The 18,957-nt window shown below is 37.2% G+C and overlaps 2 protein-coding genes across 7 annotated transcripts in view; both read left to right on the top strand.

Annotated features, from left to right (window-relative positions):
- Positions 1–3,836: 3,836 nt before the first annotated feature.
- On the top strand, positions 3,837–8,503 carry nmu (neuromedin U). Of its 3 annotated transcripts, XM_085397309.1 has the most exons (9): positions 3,837–3,975; positions 5,174–5,229; positions 5,311–5,358; positions 5,537–5,590; positions 6,185–6,214; positions 6,395–6,445; positions 7,555–7,629; positions 8,320–8,373; positions 8,468–8,503. In XM_085397309.1, the coding sequence occupies exons 1-9, from the start codon at positions 3,837–3,839 to the stop codon at positions 8,501–8,503; spliced, it is 543 nt and encodes a 180-aa protein (XP_085253435.1). The 3 variants fall into 3 exon arrangements, with proteins under 3 accessions (XP_085253435.1, XP_085253436.1, XP_085253437.1); XM_085397310.1 differs by lacking the exon at positions 6,395–6,445; XM_085397311.1 differs by lacking the exons at positions 6,395–6,445; positions 7,555–7,629.
- Positions 8,504–16,766: 8,263 nt separating this feature from the next.
- clocka (clock circadian regulator a) overlaps positions 16,767–18,957 on the top strand; it is a 29,612-nt gene continuing 27,421 nt past the window's right edge. For 2 of the 4 annotated variants that reach the window (XM_085397168.1, XM_085397170.1), the window contains exon 1: positions 16,767–16,858. The gene's annotated coding sequence lies outside the window, so the exon portion shown is untranslated. The remainder of the gene's footprint in view (positions 16,859–18,957) is intronic. The other 2 variants (XM_085397169.1, XM_085397167.1) reach the window with 2 other exon arrangements.

The raw sequence follows: 18,957 nt of genomic DNA on the forward strand, positions 1-18,957 counted from the left end.
TGAGAACGGTGAGCAAAGATCCCAGAACCACACGGGGGGACCTGGTGAATGACCTGCAGAGAGCTGGGACCAAAGTAACAAAGGTCACCATCAGTAACACACTACAACGGCAGGGAATCAAATCCCGCAGTGCCAGACGTGTTCCGCTGCTGAAGCCAGTGCATGTCCAGGAGTGGCTCCGTAAGAAGCATTTGAAAGTCCTGGAGTGGCCTAGCCAGTCTCCAGACCTCAACCCCATAGAAAATCTGTGGCGGGAGTTGAAAGTCCGTGTTGCTCGGCGACAGCCCCAAAACATCACTGCTCTCGAGAAGATCTGCATGGAGGAATGGGCCAAAATACCAGCTACTGTGTGTGCAAATCTGGTAAAGACCTATAGTAAACGTTTGACCTCTGTTATTGCCAACAAAGGTTATGTTACAAAGTATTGAGTTGTATTTTTGTTATTGACCAAATACTTATTTTCCACCCTGATTTAGGAATAAATTCTTTACAAATCCTACCATGTGGATTCATGGATTTTTTTTTTTTTTCACATTCTGTCTCTCACAGTTGAAGTGTACCTCTGGTGCAAATTACTGACCTCTGTCATCATTTTAGGTGGGGGAACTTGCACAATCGGTGGCTGACTAAATACTTTTTTGCCCCACTGTAAGTGTTTAAGCTACACGTAAAACATTACTAAGTACTTGGTGGAGAAACCCTTGTTGGCAAGGGGGATTTTGCCTCTCTCCTCTTTACAGAAACTCTATAATTCTTTTAGGTTTCTTGGATCGCAAAGCTTCGGTTCCCTCCACAGGTTTTCTATATGATTGAGGTCTGGAAACTACCTACACTACTCCATGACCTTAATGTGTTTCTTCCTTAGCCAGTCCTTTGCTTCCTTATCGGTATGTTTTAGGTCATTGTCATGCTGGAAGACCCATCCACGACCCATCCTCAGTGTTCTAGCTGAGGGAAGGAGGTTCTTATCCAACTTGTTCCAGTACATGCCTCCATCTAAAGTACAGTCTCAAAGCATGATGTTTCCATCTCGGTTTTAAGGGTCGCAATGGTGCTCTTTGGGTTATACTCAGGATTTCTCTTCTTGCAAACATGGTGGATTGAGTTGATGCCAAAGAGCTGCACTTTGGTTTCTTCTGACCACAGCACTTTCCCCCCCAAGGCTTTACTGAATCATTTAGCTGTTCACTGGCAAACAGTTCTGTACATGTGCAGTCTTGAGCAGGGAGACGTTGCAGATGTTGTAAGATTAGTGCTTAGTGTTTTACCAGCGGTGTTCTTCTTGACTATGGTCCCAACTGCTTTCAGATCATTAACAAGCTCCTGTAATGTAGTTTTGGGCTGATCCACTATCTTCCTCATGATCATCCTCATCCCATGAGTCAAGATCTTGCATGGAGCTCAAGACTGATCTATAATTGATTGATTAAGTAACCGGTTGTAATATAATTTGTTTTTTCTGGATTTTTGCATATATTCTGTCTCTTTTCATTAAAATTAATAGCCATTGTTATTTTAGTTATCATTGGGCACAACAGTGTGTTGGATAACTAGCACCAGCACTAAATAATCCATGCTACAATATCATATTGCATTAGTGTTTACCACTGATTATTAGAGCGGGTCTCAAGCGTGAAATAACATTTTCCATCTCACAGGTGAGGTGATGTTTTGCTGATGACCACATAAAATGAAACCAGAACCAATTTCAAGCTTTAGGAACAAGGTGAAAAGTCATAAACAGTAACTGGGATATAGCTCTGCTTATGTCTTCCCAGCAAAGCTATGGTCTACACCAACTCTCAGTCCTTTCAACTTTTTGTTTTGATTATCCTGAGTGTGTGTGTGTTTTTTTTTTTTTTTTTTTTTTTTTTTTTTTTTTTTTTTACCCCTTTAAAACCTCTCTTATATCACTTACCATCTTTCTTGTTTTTTACTGGCACCTGTGTTCAAACACACGATGAAAGTGTGACTTAGCATAAAAATATGATTAAAAATAACTACAATCATGTGAAAAACCAAGTTTTCATAGGACTTAATGGTGCATAGCCCATGTTTTGGTAGTTTATAGAACAATCTTTAACAGCAATAATTTGAAGTTAAAATTTTCAGTATGACCTTATTGGTCTCTCACATCACTGTAAGGGAATTTTTGCTTAAAACATTGCTTCAGTCCATTGACCTCTCTAATGCACCTACCACAGGATTTCGTTTAGGTTGAGATCTGGACACTGAGCCATGACACGCATATTCTTGTATTTTTCAACCATTCTGTTGCAGATTTGCTCTCGTGCTTAGGATCATTGTCCTGTTGCATGACCCAATTTTAGTGAAGTATTGGCCATCTGGTGTTAGCTGTTTAACAATAGTTAGTTTAGAGGTTATAAACTGTGAGCTGAGTGTACAGGTCTGTGTCAAAATGTTTTTTTAGGATTTTCCTTTAAGAACATTTTACTTGTGGAAGAAATACAAACAAGTGCTTTGATGCACATTAATACATGCACAGTGGATATACAGATAACTAAAACAAAAACATGTTTGCTGTTAATATGAAGATCTTTTGTTTACTGGGTTTGACCTTATTGGGTTTGATTTATTTTGATTTCTTTGTGTTTTCTACTTCCTTCTGTCTCCCCTGGCTCCTTCATGGTGTTATGTTTAACTAATACTTTATTTTTCATAACATAGCCTTTGCCATAACGGGATGGGCACCTTACTAGTAATGTAACTACACAATGTGGCGGCATAGACGTCAGCAACCTTGATAAGTCTGTTTGGTGGCAATATGTAGTGTAAACATCATATATTGAATAGCACAAGGACACTACCTCAGTGAAACAAAATGTAAAAGATTGCAGTTAACATGCTCATTATGCTAATAAAATAGATTGTGTTTTGCCAGTGTGGACATGTGCAGTTTTTGTTGCTTGCGTAACTCTGCTCTGAAGTCAAATGATGACCTTGCCCACCATGGATTCAATACAGTACTATAAATCGCCCTTTAGTCTTTATGTGTAAATGTTAATGTTGTGTGTTTCTTGTGCTTTAGGTATATTGTTTCATTTATTTATTTATTTATTTTTGCCAAGGAAGGCTCAAATCTGTTGTTTACTTTAGCTGAACCTGAATCTTGTGACCTCTCTCCAAGACCACACCTGAAAAAGTTTGCATAGCATAAGTGATTTTAAAACGCTAACATGCTAATATTAGATTCCTGAGCTCATGTGATGCAATAACAACAAGCGTGCAAATTGATTATTATTAATGTAAAGACCGAATACTAACTTATTTTGGGAAAAATAAGTTATTAATGATATTAATAACAAAAAATAAATAAATAAAATCCACAGCTAGTGGAGAAAATTTCTCATGATTGTTATGATATAAATACTTTGTATACTTTACAATAATTCATGTGGGGAATTTTTACAATTCTAAAAGAAGATAGGCACCGATCTGAAACTAGATATCAATTCAAAGACATGAGTAATACTGTAGCCTACTTTATCATATTCGTATTTTTCAAGTTCGAAACGAAAAAAAAAACATGTTTATCTTATTTATTGATTTATTTTCTGATGGACGTGATACAACTTTACTCACTTCCTGCTTTACATCCATCCTTCATCAGCCTGCCCGAAGCACCTCGTTCCGCCAACCTGTTGCGGCAATCAAACAACTTTTACGCGCGCCGAGCTCCAGTGACGCAGTCAAGTGTCAGCACGAGAGGCGGGTGTTTGACACGAGCCTTCATATTTCTCTGACGTGAGATACAAGCTGTCAGAAGAGCAAGAAGTCAAAAGACAAAAGACACCAAAGGCCAGCCAAAGAGAGAGATGAGAACCTTTCAGAGCCAAAGTCAGCGCGGAGCCTTCAGTACCCTGCACAGCCTCAGCAGCAGCGCCATGAGTCCACTCCGCACGGCCAGCATCACCTTCGCAGCCCTCCTCATCCTCACCATACCAGTCTGCCAAAGTAAGTCAGTCAGCTTATTTCCTTATAAGCAGGTTTATTCCTAATTAAAAAAGTTAAAGAATAACGTCTAAATCTATCTATCTATCTATCTATCTATCTATCTATCTATCTATCTATCTAAGTAAGCTAAGAAAGAACAAAATAAAAATGATTTGTGATAAAGAAATTTAAATCTTAACTTTAACATGAACTTCTTGTCTATCTTCTGTATCAATATTACCTGGATTTAGTTTCTGATATGATATCAAACTGTACAAGACAGTTTGGTGAAAGGAAAAAAAATCTTAAACCCCTGACTTTTTGCGTTTACTAGCTCACAGAAAGTAACAAATGACTGAGATGTACTTAGATGTAGATTGACAGTCAGTTCTCCAGCTGTCGGAGTAATCTGTGAGTTTGCGTGTAATCTTTTGGAGTCAGTGTCAGTGCTGGAAAATGTTGACTTATTGTCTTCTGCAAAAGTCATTCTCCAAGGTGAAGGAGTTTACAAAAGATTTTATTTTGTAGATCAAAAATAGACTTACATTTATATGTGTTGTGAGGAGTTGGGTTTGTTTTACCTTTATTGTAAGGGCAACATAAGAGGTAAAAAATAAATACAGAAATAATAAGCAAGCACTTACACAGTAAAATAATGCTGAGATAGTAATGAGCATAAAATTTGTCAAGTGAGGAAAAGTCAAATTGATTTTCATCATAAAAACATATTCAATTAATTTATAATTTCTTCAGAATATAGAAAAGTGTTCTCAGCTATTTGCCTAATGTGGTAAAACATTTTAAATGTCTTTTTTTTTTTAAATTAAAATTTTATTTGATGGGGATAATACAGTTTAACATACTTCAGACACTGACTTGCTGTACAGAGAGTTTTTTATTACTCCTAGTTGAACATTTATATACATGTATTTGAATACATTTAAAGATTTTAGTCTCATAAATACAGTCTAAAGGTCTAACACATACATAATACATATCATTATTACTATTGTTAATAATAATAATAATAATAATAATAATAATAATAATAATAATAATAATAATAATAATAATAATAACAGTTCCTGTTCTTCCTTGGTTTTAGCTGACCCCTGAATCATAGAAATGACAAATTGGGCAAGGGAGAAAAACTGTAAATCGGTTGCGTCAGTTTCTGTATTAACTGTATATTGTATGTGTTTCTGTATGAAACAAAAAGGTGCTCCAGCAGATCTTCAGCAGGCAACAGCAGATCAGGGGCAGCTACTCAGAGAGGTAAAGCACACTGATTTATTCTTTTTAATCATTTCTGTTGCTGCACTCCTCCACCATTCTCTGTGTCGCTCTGTGTGGCAGATTGATGCCATGTGCTCATCCTACCTCTCTGAAGACCTGAGGTTTTTGGTGAGTTATATATATCTATATCTATATCTATATATATATATATATATAGATATAGATATATATATCTATGTGTGTGTGTGTGTGTGTGTGTGTGTGTGTGTGTGTGTGTGTGTGTGTGTGTGTGTGTGTGTATTTTAATAACTTGAAACATTTAAACAACTCTCTGGTCTCTTTCCAGGCATCTGATGTCTTAGGAGAACTCTGTGTGTTGATGCTGGTTCAGAAATCAAAGGTACCTCAGAGTTGTTTACTTGAAAAGTAACATGAAGCACTTTTGTTTTGCAGAATTTGGTACACAACATTAAAACATTAATTATGGCATTATGACAGAATTCACAAAGAACGACCAAACCATAACTCAGAGAATTCACAGTATGAAGACTTTGGACTAAGATACCCTGCTTTCCCTATCCAATACAAAACACTATGAAAACTATACGTGGAACTATAAAGACACAAATACTGTGCAACAGTCATAATTTTAAAAGGATCTATTTTGCTCTTTCTCCAGTCTGATGTCTTTAATCTTGGACTCTACAAGAGCAGCTTTGCATAATTCATAATTTAAAAGGATCTTATACTTGGATTTGGTGCCGGCTCACAAGCAGTTTCATATTCCACCGCCTTCCTGTTTATCGAGATCTTTCTGATTGGCTGCTCCTCGTAAGCAACATGTGAACAGCATGTGGGTGGAGCTTCAGTGCTCACAGCTACAAACGCATGAGATGACCCTCCCACTAACATCATACAATGTCAACAGTAAAAAAAAAAGACATGCAAAAGACCAAAGACTAATTTAGTTGTCAATATTTCATTGTGTGTTCAGGAGCTGAATGTGAGAGAAAATAGCAAAAGGGTAAGTAAATGTTTTCTCACACTTTAATGCTTTGCCTTATATGGCTATCATTATAGATTAAACATTGCATGTGTTGTGCTGGTTTTTGAGTGGGTTTGGTTGTTATTTTTGTTATTTTTATATATATATATATATATATATATATATATATATATATATATTCCTGCCCTCTATGTGCAGTTTTTGTTTCATTACTCTAGACCACAAGGTTCTGTCTTGTCAAAGGGAGGGGTAAGTTAAAAGATTGAACTGGATTGCTGCAGAATGCTGCTTGACCTAAAAAAAACACCTCTTTTGTTTTACAACTGAATCTGCACTTCTTGTTGTGACGCCTCTTAATCGGCTGAATTTAGGCCTATCAGAGCTATTAACACCAGCAATTAAAAGTAACTGCACGTCATGCCCCTAACCACAAATGCATGCCAGACCAACACTTGGAAATGTAAACATGCACGGTCCTAATATATCTAAATATGTACATATGTATGATAAAATTTTGCTCTGTGTTTGCTCTGCATGTGAAATACCTATAGATCATAGATTAGTAGGAGGCTGTGCTTCATGATCACACGAGAACCTGGATGTATTAGGGTTAGCGATCCTTCCTGTCTGCCCTTCATACCTGACACCTCACACAAATGTTGTGTCAAAAGCAAAGGGGATTGTGTCTGAAGTTGCAGATGATATTTTAGCGCACAATTTTATACTTAACTATAAGGAAAATATGTCATTATTTATTTGTTTGTATGTTTGTTTTTGATGAAGATGAATCCTTGTTCATGTTGTTTCTGTATGCAAAAGACTTTCTGGCTGTTTACCACATAACAGAACTCAAGCTAGATGATGCAGGGAGCCTTTTTCTACAGCTAATATAAAATAGAATGATACGTTTACATCGTCAAATATTATACGCAGTGTGAAAAACAGATGTCATATTTACAAACATCATATTTTTTTCCTCGGTGTGGATTTATGGTTATTGAAGCCAGCACAGACAGGAAACATCCTTTAATGCACATGCAGCAACTTTTACTGAAATAACACAGCATTTTGCTTCGGTGACATATGATGCTGTTCGCTTTCTCACTCCACCATCTCTGTGATACAGAATGAGACACAGAATGTGATCTATTTATACAGGCAACACACTTTGCTGCAGTGAGGAAGCATTTGTACGTTTGTATTTCTGTGTAGCATGCGTTTATCTGTTGAGAGAAAAAAACTTGTTTTTCTCTTTGCCCTTGTACATTCCATAGTCTGTACTTTCTTTTTTGCTGTTATTCATGTGTGTGTATCTGCCTGTATCTATCTATGTGTCTGTATATGTGTATGTTTGTCAGTCCCCTCAGTTGCACCCTCTTCTGCGTCTAGTTTCCCAACTAAATACTAGAAGACAGAGAGGACTCACAATGCACGTATGTACCACTCACATCTGTTCTCCACAGCCACTGACTGATAAAACAAAGAGAAATACTTTGTTTTTTGAATGCAAAATGCAATCAGTGGCTCAAACTGTCATTAAATCCTGTGTTGTTTAATATCCCCCTACACTGTGGGACAGCTATTATGCAAAGTTACTTCTTAAACGTATATATTTGGATATCTCAAGAGCAACAGGATGGTATAGAAAGAGGTGATGAATAGATGATGATAATTGCAGCAGGCACGATGAAAGCAGCTCCACTTTTGTGCGCTTGCTGCAAATGTTTATAGTGAAATGTGTGTGCTCCATTCTGTAATTGTTTTCAGTGTGTTTATCCACATCCTGAGCGTCCACATCAATCATGCTGTTGCATATCTGAGAGCTCTCCTCACTCTGTGCAAACTCACTCTACATTAGTTGTTCTTTCCCAAGCTGAGAGTTATTATGGTCTATAATTGGTGTGGCAAGCCAGGTGAATTCCTCCCCCACTTACTATCAAAGCACTGACAAACACAAAGTGGACGCCGATAAAACGTGAGCAAGAAACGTGGAGAGTGTGTGTTTTCAAATCCAGATGTGAGTCTTTGAGTGGGTACATGTTGGTGGTGAAGAGGTGCTGTAGACAACACTAAGAGCAATTTTGCAGGTGGCTAAATTGTGTGTTTTTTAAATGTTTTTACAGGCCGACCTCCAGGGACCTGGAGGAATCCAGAGCAGAGGCTACTTTCTCTATCGGGTATGTTTACATTTGTGCCACTAAAAAGGAATTAAAAAGCCTACAAAATAGGCAGAATTTGAAATTAAATTAAAAATTGTGTTTACACTTACAGCCACGGAATGGGAGAAGATCCTTAGAGTATGAATGAACTAAAGGTAAAAATTTGGTTATAGTTTTTTTCCTGCCTTCATGTTATGTTTGAAAGATTAAGTAATTGTACATGAAATTTAGAGTAGAAGAAAAAGCTCTAGGAGTTTATTAATGATTATGTGACTGTGCTAAAATAAGCTAAAATATCAAAAACCCAAAGGCACTTTCATGCACAGTGCGTTTTGGCATATACGTCTTCAACAATTAAAAAACTATATCTATTCCATAAAGGCATTTTAATTTTACATGAAAAGAGAGTGCTTTGGAGTTTTTGTGATATTTATCCACTTTTGTACTAGACTCATAGGACCGCGTTTATATGCCGTTTATATGTCAAATGCATGTATCTGTATCTTCTACTCATACACATCCTGCATGTGTTTTAGAGTCTCCACCTCTGAAGCATAGTGTACAGAGACAAAACAGACCCTGAGACCCAGGCTGCTGTACCGCCACTGAGTGATCCAGACATCAAACACATCCCTCTGCCTCTGCTTTATAGTGATGTTTGAATGTACACAATGGATATTAATTAAAACACTATTAATTTATCCATATTTTGTTTTGTGTTATTAAAACTGCTATCTGTGGCTGGGTGTAGTTGTGTAATTTTGTTTCAGTGTGATTAGTTCTATTTCAGTACATTTGAAAACAGTGTAAAATAGAGTGAAGGAGTGAAGGGGTGAATTAAGTTTTTACATAAAATAGTAAGAGTAATTTAAACATGAAAATGGCTTTGTTTGATGTACAGTTGTATAATGTGTAATTTTAATAATAATAAAGTTACAGATGGTAAAGTAAGTTCCTCCTACTGCAGAAGCCTCAGGTGTTGAGGCTCTGATACTAAACTAGCACTATATCTGCTTGGTTTTCTGGGGGGTTTGGCTGGGATATTTTCTTTGTTGTTCTCCACCTTTTGTGGTGACTTTTCATGTGTGTGACATCAGACAATTTATTAAGTACATCTGGAACTCCACCACCAGCCTGAACCACTGATAACAACGCAGGTTGGAACCATGCTTTCATGTTATTTACACCAAATTCTGACTCTACTCTCTGCATGTTCAGCAGAAATCAAGACTCATCAGACCAGACAATGGCTTTCCAATTTTTATTGTCCAGTTTTTGGCCACCTGTGTGATTGTAGATGACAGCAGTGACACCTGGTGTGGTCTTCTGTCGATATCACATGCTTCAATATTCAACATGTGAATTGAGAGATCTTCTTCTGCATTCCTTGGTTGGAATGAGTAGCCATTTGACTTAGTATTCATCGGGAAGGCGGTCTGGTCATTCTCCTCTAATCTCTGAAATCAATAAGGCATTTCAACCCAGAGAGTTGCTGATCATTGGATATTTTCTCTTTTACAGATAATCCTTGGTTTACAGAGGAAGTTGTGGTTAAAATCCCAGTGGATCAGCTGTTTATGAAATACTCAGTCCAGCCCATTTGGAAATAATAACCGTGCCACATTTAAAGTAACCTGAATTCCCCTTTATTCCCATTCTGATGCGCAACATAAACAAATAACACGACCATGTCTACGTTCCTAAATACATTGAGTTGCAATTGACTGATTAGATATTTGGTTATAAGGTATTAGATAATTACTGGCAGGATTTTATTTTATTACTTATTTGGTCAATTAAAAGTGCAAATTACCAACCACGGAACACGAATGTGTAATTACTACTATCAACAGTAGATGTCGCTATCATCAGCCAGTTAAAGCCTCTTTCTTTGTATTCTGTTTTCGATGCTGGTGTGTCGCTTTAAAGAGGAAGGAAATGTATATAATGATGTTTACGCGCTGTATAGATCTATAAATAAGTACATTCCGATTATTTCACAGAGAGTTACTCACCTTTACCGGTGAGATAAGTGAATGAATTTAAAAGTGTTCAAATTCCTTTAGTTCATCGTGAAATATTATTGTTATGGCCTATCTTTATCCAGGCAAGTCTCACTGAGATGAAAAAAAAACAACAACTCTTTTTCAAGAGTGACCTCACTATAATGATCGAGGGCAAACACTGTAATCAGTCTTTTGGGTATAAACAGTGACAGCACGATAAATAAGAATGTGTTTATCTTTAAGGCGTAATTAGTGTGCGAACCTAAAAAACAGAAAGAGCAGTTGTGTAAAATACCACAGGAGCTCTTGCCAAGTCAATAAAATAAAATCCAACTGCAGCATTTCACACAGGACACCAATCAATAACCTCCAGAAAGGCTATTTCTTCTGTGTACTCAGTGGGTTCCAGCCAGACTGAAGACTATCATCACATAACTGGAAAAACGAAAAACGTTTTTTGACCAAATTGCCCGTCTGCCATCCTTCCTTAGAGATGAGCACATGTGAGCAAGAAATCATATTATAGCCCTTTTAATTGTTTTTGTAGCTTTGAAATTGTAAATAAAGCTCTGTGGTGATTTTTCTTATTGCTGCCTCTGTATGTTTGCTTAAATTTAAGACGCTTGCAGGGGAGGCTTGAAGAAGACGCAGACTGTGATAAGGTGATAATGCTGTAATTTATAGGGTTTATAAATTACAGTATTGTTCTTTGTCCCTGGCTTTTCATAATTAATCTTAAAACCGTTTTAAAGATAATTTACTGTGTAAAATCTGTTTGTTTTATCCCGAATAGTTAAATTTCTAAACCATTAATACTTGTGGTCCAGGCCAAACTGAATGCTCTGTTATAGACTGAGTTTTAAATGTTATAATTTGTTTGGGGTTTGCAGTAGCCTAGGTATGACAAACTTAGGCGAAGTGTAAACTCTTTCTAATAAGTTTTGCAATTATTATTTTTTTCCTATTTAATTTAGAATCGTTTGGTGTACTACTCCATGTTTATTGCGTACAATTTCGGAAAGATTGGTTGTTTCTAATTCCTAAAGATCAGAAAAAACTGTAATATCTCCCTCAAAGTATCGGAAAAGCGCCACACATCCTTAACGTGGCCAAAGGTGGCATTGCAGGGTTTGCTACTTCCTGTTGTCATGGAGATGAGTAGGCTACCCCGGAGTTGGCCGATAAACATAAAGACACACGTCCAAAGGGCAGACAGAGATAATTTATCGACAAATAATCCTGTCTTCAAACAAACTTGACACAAAGAACAACAACGATAAATAAGATATAAAACAATGACATATAAAATTACAACAATAGCTTTTATTTTGTCCCCTGGCTGTGAATTACCGCAAAAGTAACACGTGAGTCTGCTTGAGAAAACTTAGAAAGCGTAGGCCAAATGCAAGCGGAATTTATATTCTTTAAACAAACAAACAAAAAACACTCCTATGCATGCAGATCTTCTTTGGACATCAAACTGAAGAAGGAAAATTATTCAAATGACTAGTTTTGAAGTATGCACAATCTGAGTTATTACTTTTATTAGTTTAGTCACAGTTTTTTTTTTCCAAGTGTGGTCGTTTTAGTTTAGGTTTCATTGTTCCATAATGTGCTTTTTTAAGTTTCAGTTTCAATTTTAGTTTATAGTCTTAGTTGCAGCCAGCCAATGAGGGGTATGTGCAGAGGTGTGGACTCGAGTCACATGACTTGGACTCGAGTCAGACTCGAGTCATTAATTTTATGACTTTAGACTTGACTTGAAAAAATGTTCTAAGACTTGTGACTTGACTTGGACTTTTACACCAATGACTTGGGACTTGAATTGGACTTGAACCGGTTTACTTGAAAAGACTTGATATTTTACCCCAAATATAAAATTTAACATGCATATTATATAGAGATTGAAAATGTGACGTCATTCACGGGTAGAACCGCAAAGGATTCTGGGAACTCGTGGCAAGCGGTACTAGCGCACGCAGGCTTTCAATTAAAATCAGTTATACAGCGATAAAAAGAAACACAAAAATGTCAAGAAGCTGTTGTATTATTAACTGCAATAGCCGGTCGAATGACAGCCACGGGAAGCCGACGAGTAAAGAGATCGGTTGTTATCGGATTATGTCGTTGAAGAGAAATTGTTCGAGCCATGTTTCCGAAGTGACAAAGACACGACTGGATTGCAGCCATTCAAAGACCAAATATAACGTCCCAGAACACTCCAGCTCACAGGTTAGTCTGCTCCAAGCATTTACACAAAGGTCAGTCTGCTGTTGTAGTTAATGCGTCATTTTTCTTAACATAATTGGTGATATAGGTTACAAGCAAGTCTGGCGCTGAACAGAAATTGTCGCGCTATGCTCCTTTATTTATTGCGCATAAATAGTGAATTGTCCTGACACAATATTGCGTTTCGCCTCTGTTATTATGGTACATTGACAAAAACATATACTTTTATTCACAGGATAAAACAGGTTTTTTGTATCACTAATTGCCCAGTACGATTACAGCATACAATATTATTGTCACTGCTACATTTCTGTGATGGGTACCAGAAATTATTTCCACTACTACCCATCCCACTACTACCCACTACTACTACTACCCATCCGTCGGTAAACTGTACCTGGGCTTGTTGCAGTGACCTGAAGTTACTAAACTTCATGATCGTATGCGCTCACTCCAAGAACCGTATAATTATAAATATAAATATGCTAAGATGAGATAGCTGACTTCATCTAACTAGCAAATGTTGTCCAGGCTACGTTGGTGATGCAGTTCTTTTTAATGTGTATGATATTTTTGTCATGCGATTTCAAAGCCGGTCCTACAACCGCATCCAAGAATAACATGCAGCTTATCTCAGAACTGTCGGTGAAAATTATTCTTGGAGCTAGGTTTAATTGAGCTGCATTTTAAAGAGGTGCAATTTCACAATTTGTGTATATTTTCTAAGTTCACTATTTTGTCATGTGTTGAGAAAAACACAGATTTTAAAATTACATGGTCTAATATTTACATTTAGCATAACTGCAACATTATTTTTTCGTGTTTTTTTTTTTTTAAAGACTGGAAAGGACTTGAAATTCAAAGTTTCAGACTTGTGACTTGACTCGGACTTTTACACCAGTGACTTGAGACTCGACTCTGACTTGCCTGACATTACTTGAGACTTGACTTGAGACTTGAGGATAAAGACTTGAGACTTACTTGAGACTTGCAAAACAATGACTTGGTCCCACCTCTGGGTATGTGTCAAGTGCAAGATGTAAAACATTTAGTACTAACATTTTAAGGCCTTTGACTCATAGTAATATAAAGACCTCAGTCTCAGTAAACACACACACACACACACACACACACACACACACACACACACACACACACACACACACACACACACACACACACATGTATATATATATATAACACAATTCATTTTACTACCTATTTAAACTGATTATGTTTGATTAACTTGAACTGATTTGCATATTAAGTAAGCTTCACTTAAAAGTGTAGTTTCCCAGTTCTCATTTTTATTGTTTCAGGTTGAGTGTGAGGCCAACATTGTGATGTGAGTGATGGGAATGCATCAGTGTGAGAAAGGCTGCTAGTTGTTAGCTGAATACTGTGCATTTCTTTCTGTTTCTGTTAAACTGTGTCCACAGGTTTTGTTTTATTACCATCAGTCACGTCATGAATGTTGGCTGGTTGGTGCAGAGAGGAGTGACAAGGTATTGCATGCTTTATGTAAAAATAAAGCCGGATAGACGTCAAGCTCTTGACATTCAAATTTTGCAAAGCAAAAGTAATGCAGAGACCTGGTTTTGATTTTGTATAGGGTCACTCCATCTCAGCTCATCAAAAAAAAAAAGGGGGGGGGGGGAGACAGAAAATTCCCTACAAGTTTCCCTGAAAAATGACAAAAAGAATCCAGGGGAGAGGTTTTAGGGTTAGAGGAGGTGTTTATAGATGTCTTTCTAGCTCTGTGTAATATGGGCTTAGGCTATGTGTAATGAAGGCATATGAAAAATTCACAATGGGAAAATGAGAGTGATCATCAAATGGCAATTAACAGAAATTTGCTCTTCTTTCTAAAAAAGATGATTTGGAAGTGACAGGGTGTCATACCTGGGGAATAACACTGAAGATAGATGAATTTCTTCTGCAAATCAAATAACAATTGTCTACACGCAGAATTACGATTGTCACAGACTTTCAAGTCTGCTGTCAGAGGCTGGACATCTTAAGGACTAATTAGCTTGAGCTAGAGAGTTGAGTCATCATAGTAACATTAAATCATGGTAACATATATTTACCCTAAAGCAATGGACCTATAACTTCATGTTTATTAGATAATGGAATTAAAGTGGCCCTGCTGTAAAAACAAACAAACTAAAAACAAAAATAGGAAGGACCGGAAACCTTGCAGTATTCCAAAGAAGTGTCGCTTACTCCTGGAATTTTTTCCCCGGTAAGTCTTAAAAGTTCAAGGTGGGAGGAATTTGATGGACTGAGAGGGAATAATTGCATAATGATCTAATTTCTTTAATCACATTCCTGCATATAAGCTCACTCCCTTCCAGTTTATGGTAGGCTTAGTTTATTTTCATGTTTAATTAATTACTTACTTATTAGATGTCAAAAAAATCCACTAAAACATTTTTTCTTCTTCTTAAAGGTTTAACAAATTCAGTATTTTACCTATTTTATGGCCAGTCTATTAAATATGCCATAATCAAGTAGACTTCAAAGTTAAAGACGCATTAAAATACTATTGTCAACTCATTATTTACACGTTATTTAAGTTTAAAGCTAGGAGAATGGCGACGGGAAAATAAATCAACGGAAAACATTTGACTTGTCCTTAAAGGCATTTTGAATACACAGTAATCAAAATACAGAGACGTTAATCAAAAATATTTGAAGCATGAAAAAAATTAATCTGCTGAGCTGGAGGATATAGTTACTTTCATTTTTGGGACTTCTCTATTAACTTTTTACGGGTAATGTAATGTAGGTAAATCTGGATTTGGATCAGGCCTCTCCAGCCATGTGTAAACAGTGGATCTGTAGGGAGGTAGGCTCTCTTGGCACCGTTTCCAGCTCCAGTGAGTCTGCCTGAGCGCTGCGCAGTCAACCGTCTGCAGCGCCACTGGCTGCAGGGATATCCCGATGAATAGTGATGGGATTTCCGGCTCTTTTTAGAGACCCGGCTCTTTCGGTTCGACTCACTAAAAAGAGCCGGCTCTTTCGGCTCCGAACCGGCTCTTCAGGTTGTTTTGTTGCTTTAATTAATTTATTATTAACAATAATATAAAATTATGCACAAAAGGAATTACTAACATAAAAACAAGTGGTTTTATTTATATATGTTTATATATAAATATATGCGGTGGCCCCTAGAGACAAAACACGTACAAACTCCAAAACACATTTCTAGCATGAACTGAACTTCCAAAGCAGAGCTACTAGATCACTTAAATTACACAATTGAAAGCATGTGTGTATTGTTTGTGTATTTATACACTGGCACTCATATATATATATATTCAAATAATTTAAAAAAAAGTTCATTTACCTGTTATTACCACACACCAAATCCGGTCGTTGGTACTTGCTGGTTTGTGTAGCCACAAGATAACAAAGGCTCAACACTGCGCCCAGCATCCTGGAGCACTTCTGTTGTCTTTTGTATGTGTTTTGAGTTTTTATGTGCTTCTGAGTTTTTATATGCTTCTGAGTTTTTACGTGCTTCGGAGTTTGTACGTGTTTTTACGTGTTTTGGAGTTTTTACGTGTTTTGGAGTTTGTACGTGTTTTTACGTGTTTTGGAGTTTGTACATGCTTCAGAGTTCATACGTGATTTGAAGTTTGTATGTGCTTTGTCTCTAGGGGCCACCGTAAATATACTTTTATTTATTCACTCCACATAAAATGTAATAAATAAATCATATAATACAAAAATCAACTATTCACATTTCAAGTTTTAACTATTTAAATTTTCAGCTTTTTCCTTTCACAAATTTAAAGTGAAAAGAACACAAAACACTGCAAACCACAACACAATTAAATATAAATTATAATATGAAAACTAAAAGAACATGCATATTCTCTGTCATATGGACCTGCATGAATAAACTTTCTCAATCCTTTATCATCTGCAACTGAAAATAGTTGTGGATGATTACTATACCTTTCTAATGTTGTTGTCCCTGCCTCTCTTTCTCTCTCTCTGGCTCTGTTCCTGTGCTACTGAGTGTAACTACCGCCCCTCCCCCCTCTGCCCAGCGTAAAGCACAAGGCTCGCGTGCAGAGTGAAGCGGAAAAAAAGTGCGAGAGAGAGGCTGAGAGAAAGGAAAAAAAAAAAAACAAAAAACCCACGTGACGGCTCGCGATAAGGAGTCGGCTCGCGTCGTTCACGTCAAAGATCCGGCTCTAAGAGCCATTTCGTTCGCGAACGACCCATCACTACGATGAAAGAGGAGACTGCTCGGGGTAAGTGTCAACTCGCAACCGTTTGGTTACGCTCCGTATTTGTGTCGCTTTTATCCGCAGCTTCTGTGTATACTATCGACAGACGTAAATGTGTAAACGGAACAGTTTTGCTTCGGCTTCTTTGGTGACAGAGACTGGCCAAAGGCCCGGTGACCCACATTCTTATCTAATGCTGCACGTTAGCTAGCTAGCTTCAGCTGAAAGTGGGTTGACACACATACAGTACATTGTTGCCGACGAGTCAAACGCGCTACCTTCTATTATAAAGTCGCGAGCCAGCGACGTACGATACAGACAGGTATGTTGTTTTATCTTCTTCTTCTTCTTTTTAAATCGGGTGTACATATATTCCCAGTGTGTGTCACACGTCTCGGGAAGTGTGTTAAAGTATATAGCTATTGGTTTGTTGCTGTAATTGGCGTTAGCGAAGCAAGCTAGGTGGCGTTAGCCTCCAGGCAATCAGTACCCGGTGTACCGGCCGGCATCACAGGCAGGAGGAGACGGAAGGAAACATGAGCTGTACCTGTGTTTGTCGCGTCAAGGTTCAAGCTCAGTTGATTTTTACAAACGCTACCACCGTGAATACCTCATCGGCACATATTTCTATATTTACGCGTCTTTTTAAAAAATTTTTAATTTAGACGTATGTCTTTTATTCCCCCCTCTGTGTTAATCTTTGTGACTCTTGTCATTTCTCTCAGATTTCGAGCCCTATATCCGCCCCGGGTGCTCCTTATTCACCTGTCCTAAAATCGATCGCGTCTCATCTTCTGTCAGTCTGGTCCAGAAGTGTCTGGACACAGCTGGATCATAGCTTGTAGATGCTAATGAGAAACTGTATAGTCTCATACGGGTGTCAGCAAAGCTTTACTTGCTGCGTTGCTGACACTGCTGCCTGCAAACTGAACACAGTGGAGAGCTGTGGCAGCCCTATGATATAAAAAATAAAGCAAGATTTGTTTTTCTGTAATTAGAAATTGATTTTTACAGTAATTTATTCTGAGCAAGACACCAGTAACCACGCTGTATTTCTGAAATGGTCACTTCAAAGCTAAGGTTCTCTCTCAGACTTTTTGTTTTTCTTCCTTTTTTGTTGTCCCAGAATAAAGAGTATTTCTCCTTTTGACACTAATTGGATACACAGAAGACTTTCACTAATCAAAGTTATTTGATTCTGTTTAGTTAAGTTCAGATTTAATAAAACATGACAGATCTGTTTTTATACAGTACATAAACTGGTGACTAACATGCCAACCTGGCGTCTTTATACAAACGGTATTGAAATGGTTTATACGCTTCACTTTGTGCACTCTGTTCATTTCGAGAACCACAACTGCAAATCAGTATTTATTATTTGTCACTGTCATAGCTTTTTAATTGTGGGCAAATGGCATAGACTTTAACTTAAGCCTGGAAGCTGAAAAATACCTTTAATTACAATGCTGTCTGTTGTGATTAAGAACAACTAGAACCACTCTTAAGGTTGTGTGTGTTTTGTTTTTTGTTTTTTTTTTTTTTTTTTTCTTCCATGCTTACCCTTTATTTTTTTGCCTGTGGTGATGGGCAGTAAACGCAATAGTGAGGATTTGATTTCATTGTTAATCATTAAACTAATTAAACTATCAAGTTGGTATCTTCCTTTTTATCATCTTTCTATAGATATATACAAGTAACAGATATATCTATTTGGCATGATATTCATTGACTGATGAGTAACCGTGACTGTAGAGAAGTACTAACCTGAAGTAATTTGGGAGCAGTTTCCCTCTTCCTTTGTTTCTCTTACAACGGAAAATGTTCTAATAATGGTCGGAAAAAAGATGGATCAAAGGCATCTTAGTGTGTGCCTTTGATTACTTTAAATGTGTCTAAATGACTTGTTGTTTTCAGAATTTTTAAGTTAAAAAAAAGGGTCCAGTGTTGGTCAAGCTGTATTAACTGATAAATCTTTGGCAGCTGTGTTTACAGACGGTACAGTCTCTGTACTCCATTTTTACCCATAAATAGATGTTGAAGCTGTTAGCAGAGCATGGAAAAATACTTTGACACCTTTTTAGTTGCTGGCACTACATTGTGCTGCAGGTAAAAGGAGGAAGCAG

Source organism: Rhamphochromis longiceps, linkage group LG23 (assembly GCF_057381845.1).
Source record: "Rhamphochromis longiceps isolate RC_006_pf linkage group LG23, R_longiceps_female_GT1.1, whole genome shotgun sequence".
Taxonomy (NCBI): Eukaryota; Metazoa; Chordata; class Actinopteri; order Cichliformes; family Cichlidae; genus Rhamphochromis; species Rhamphochromis longiceps.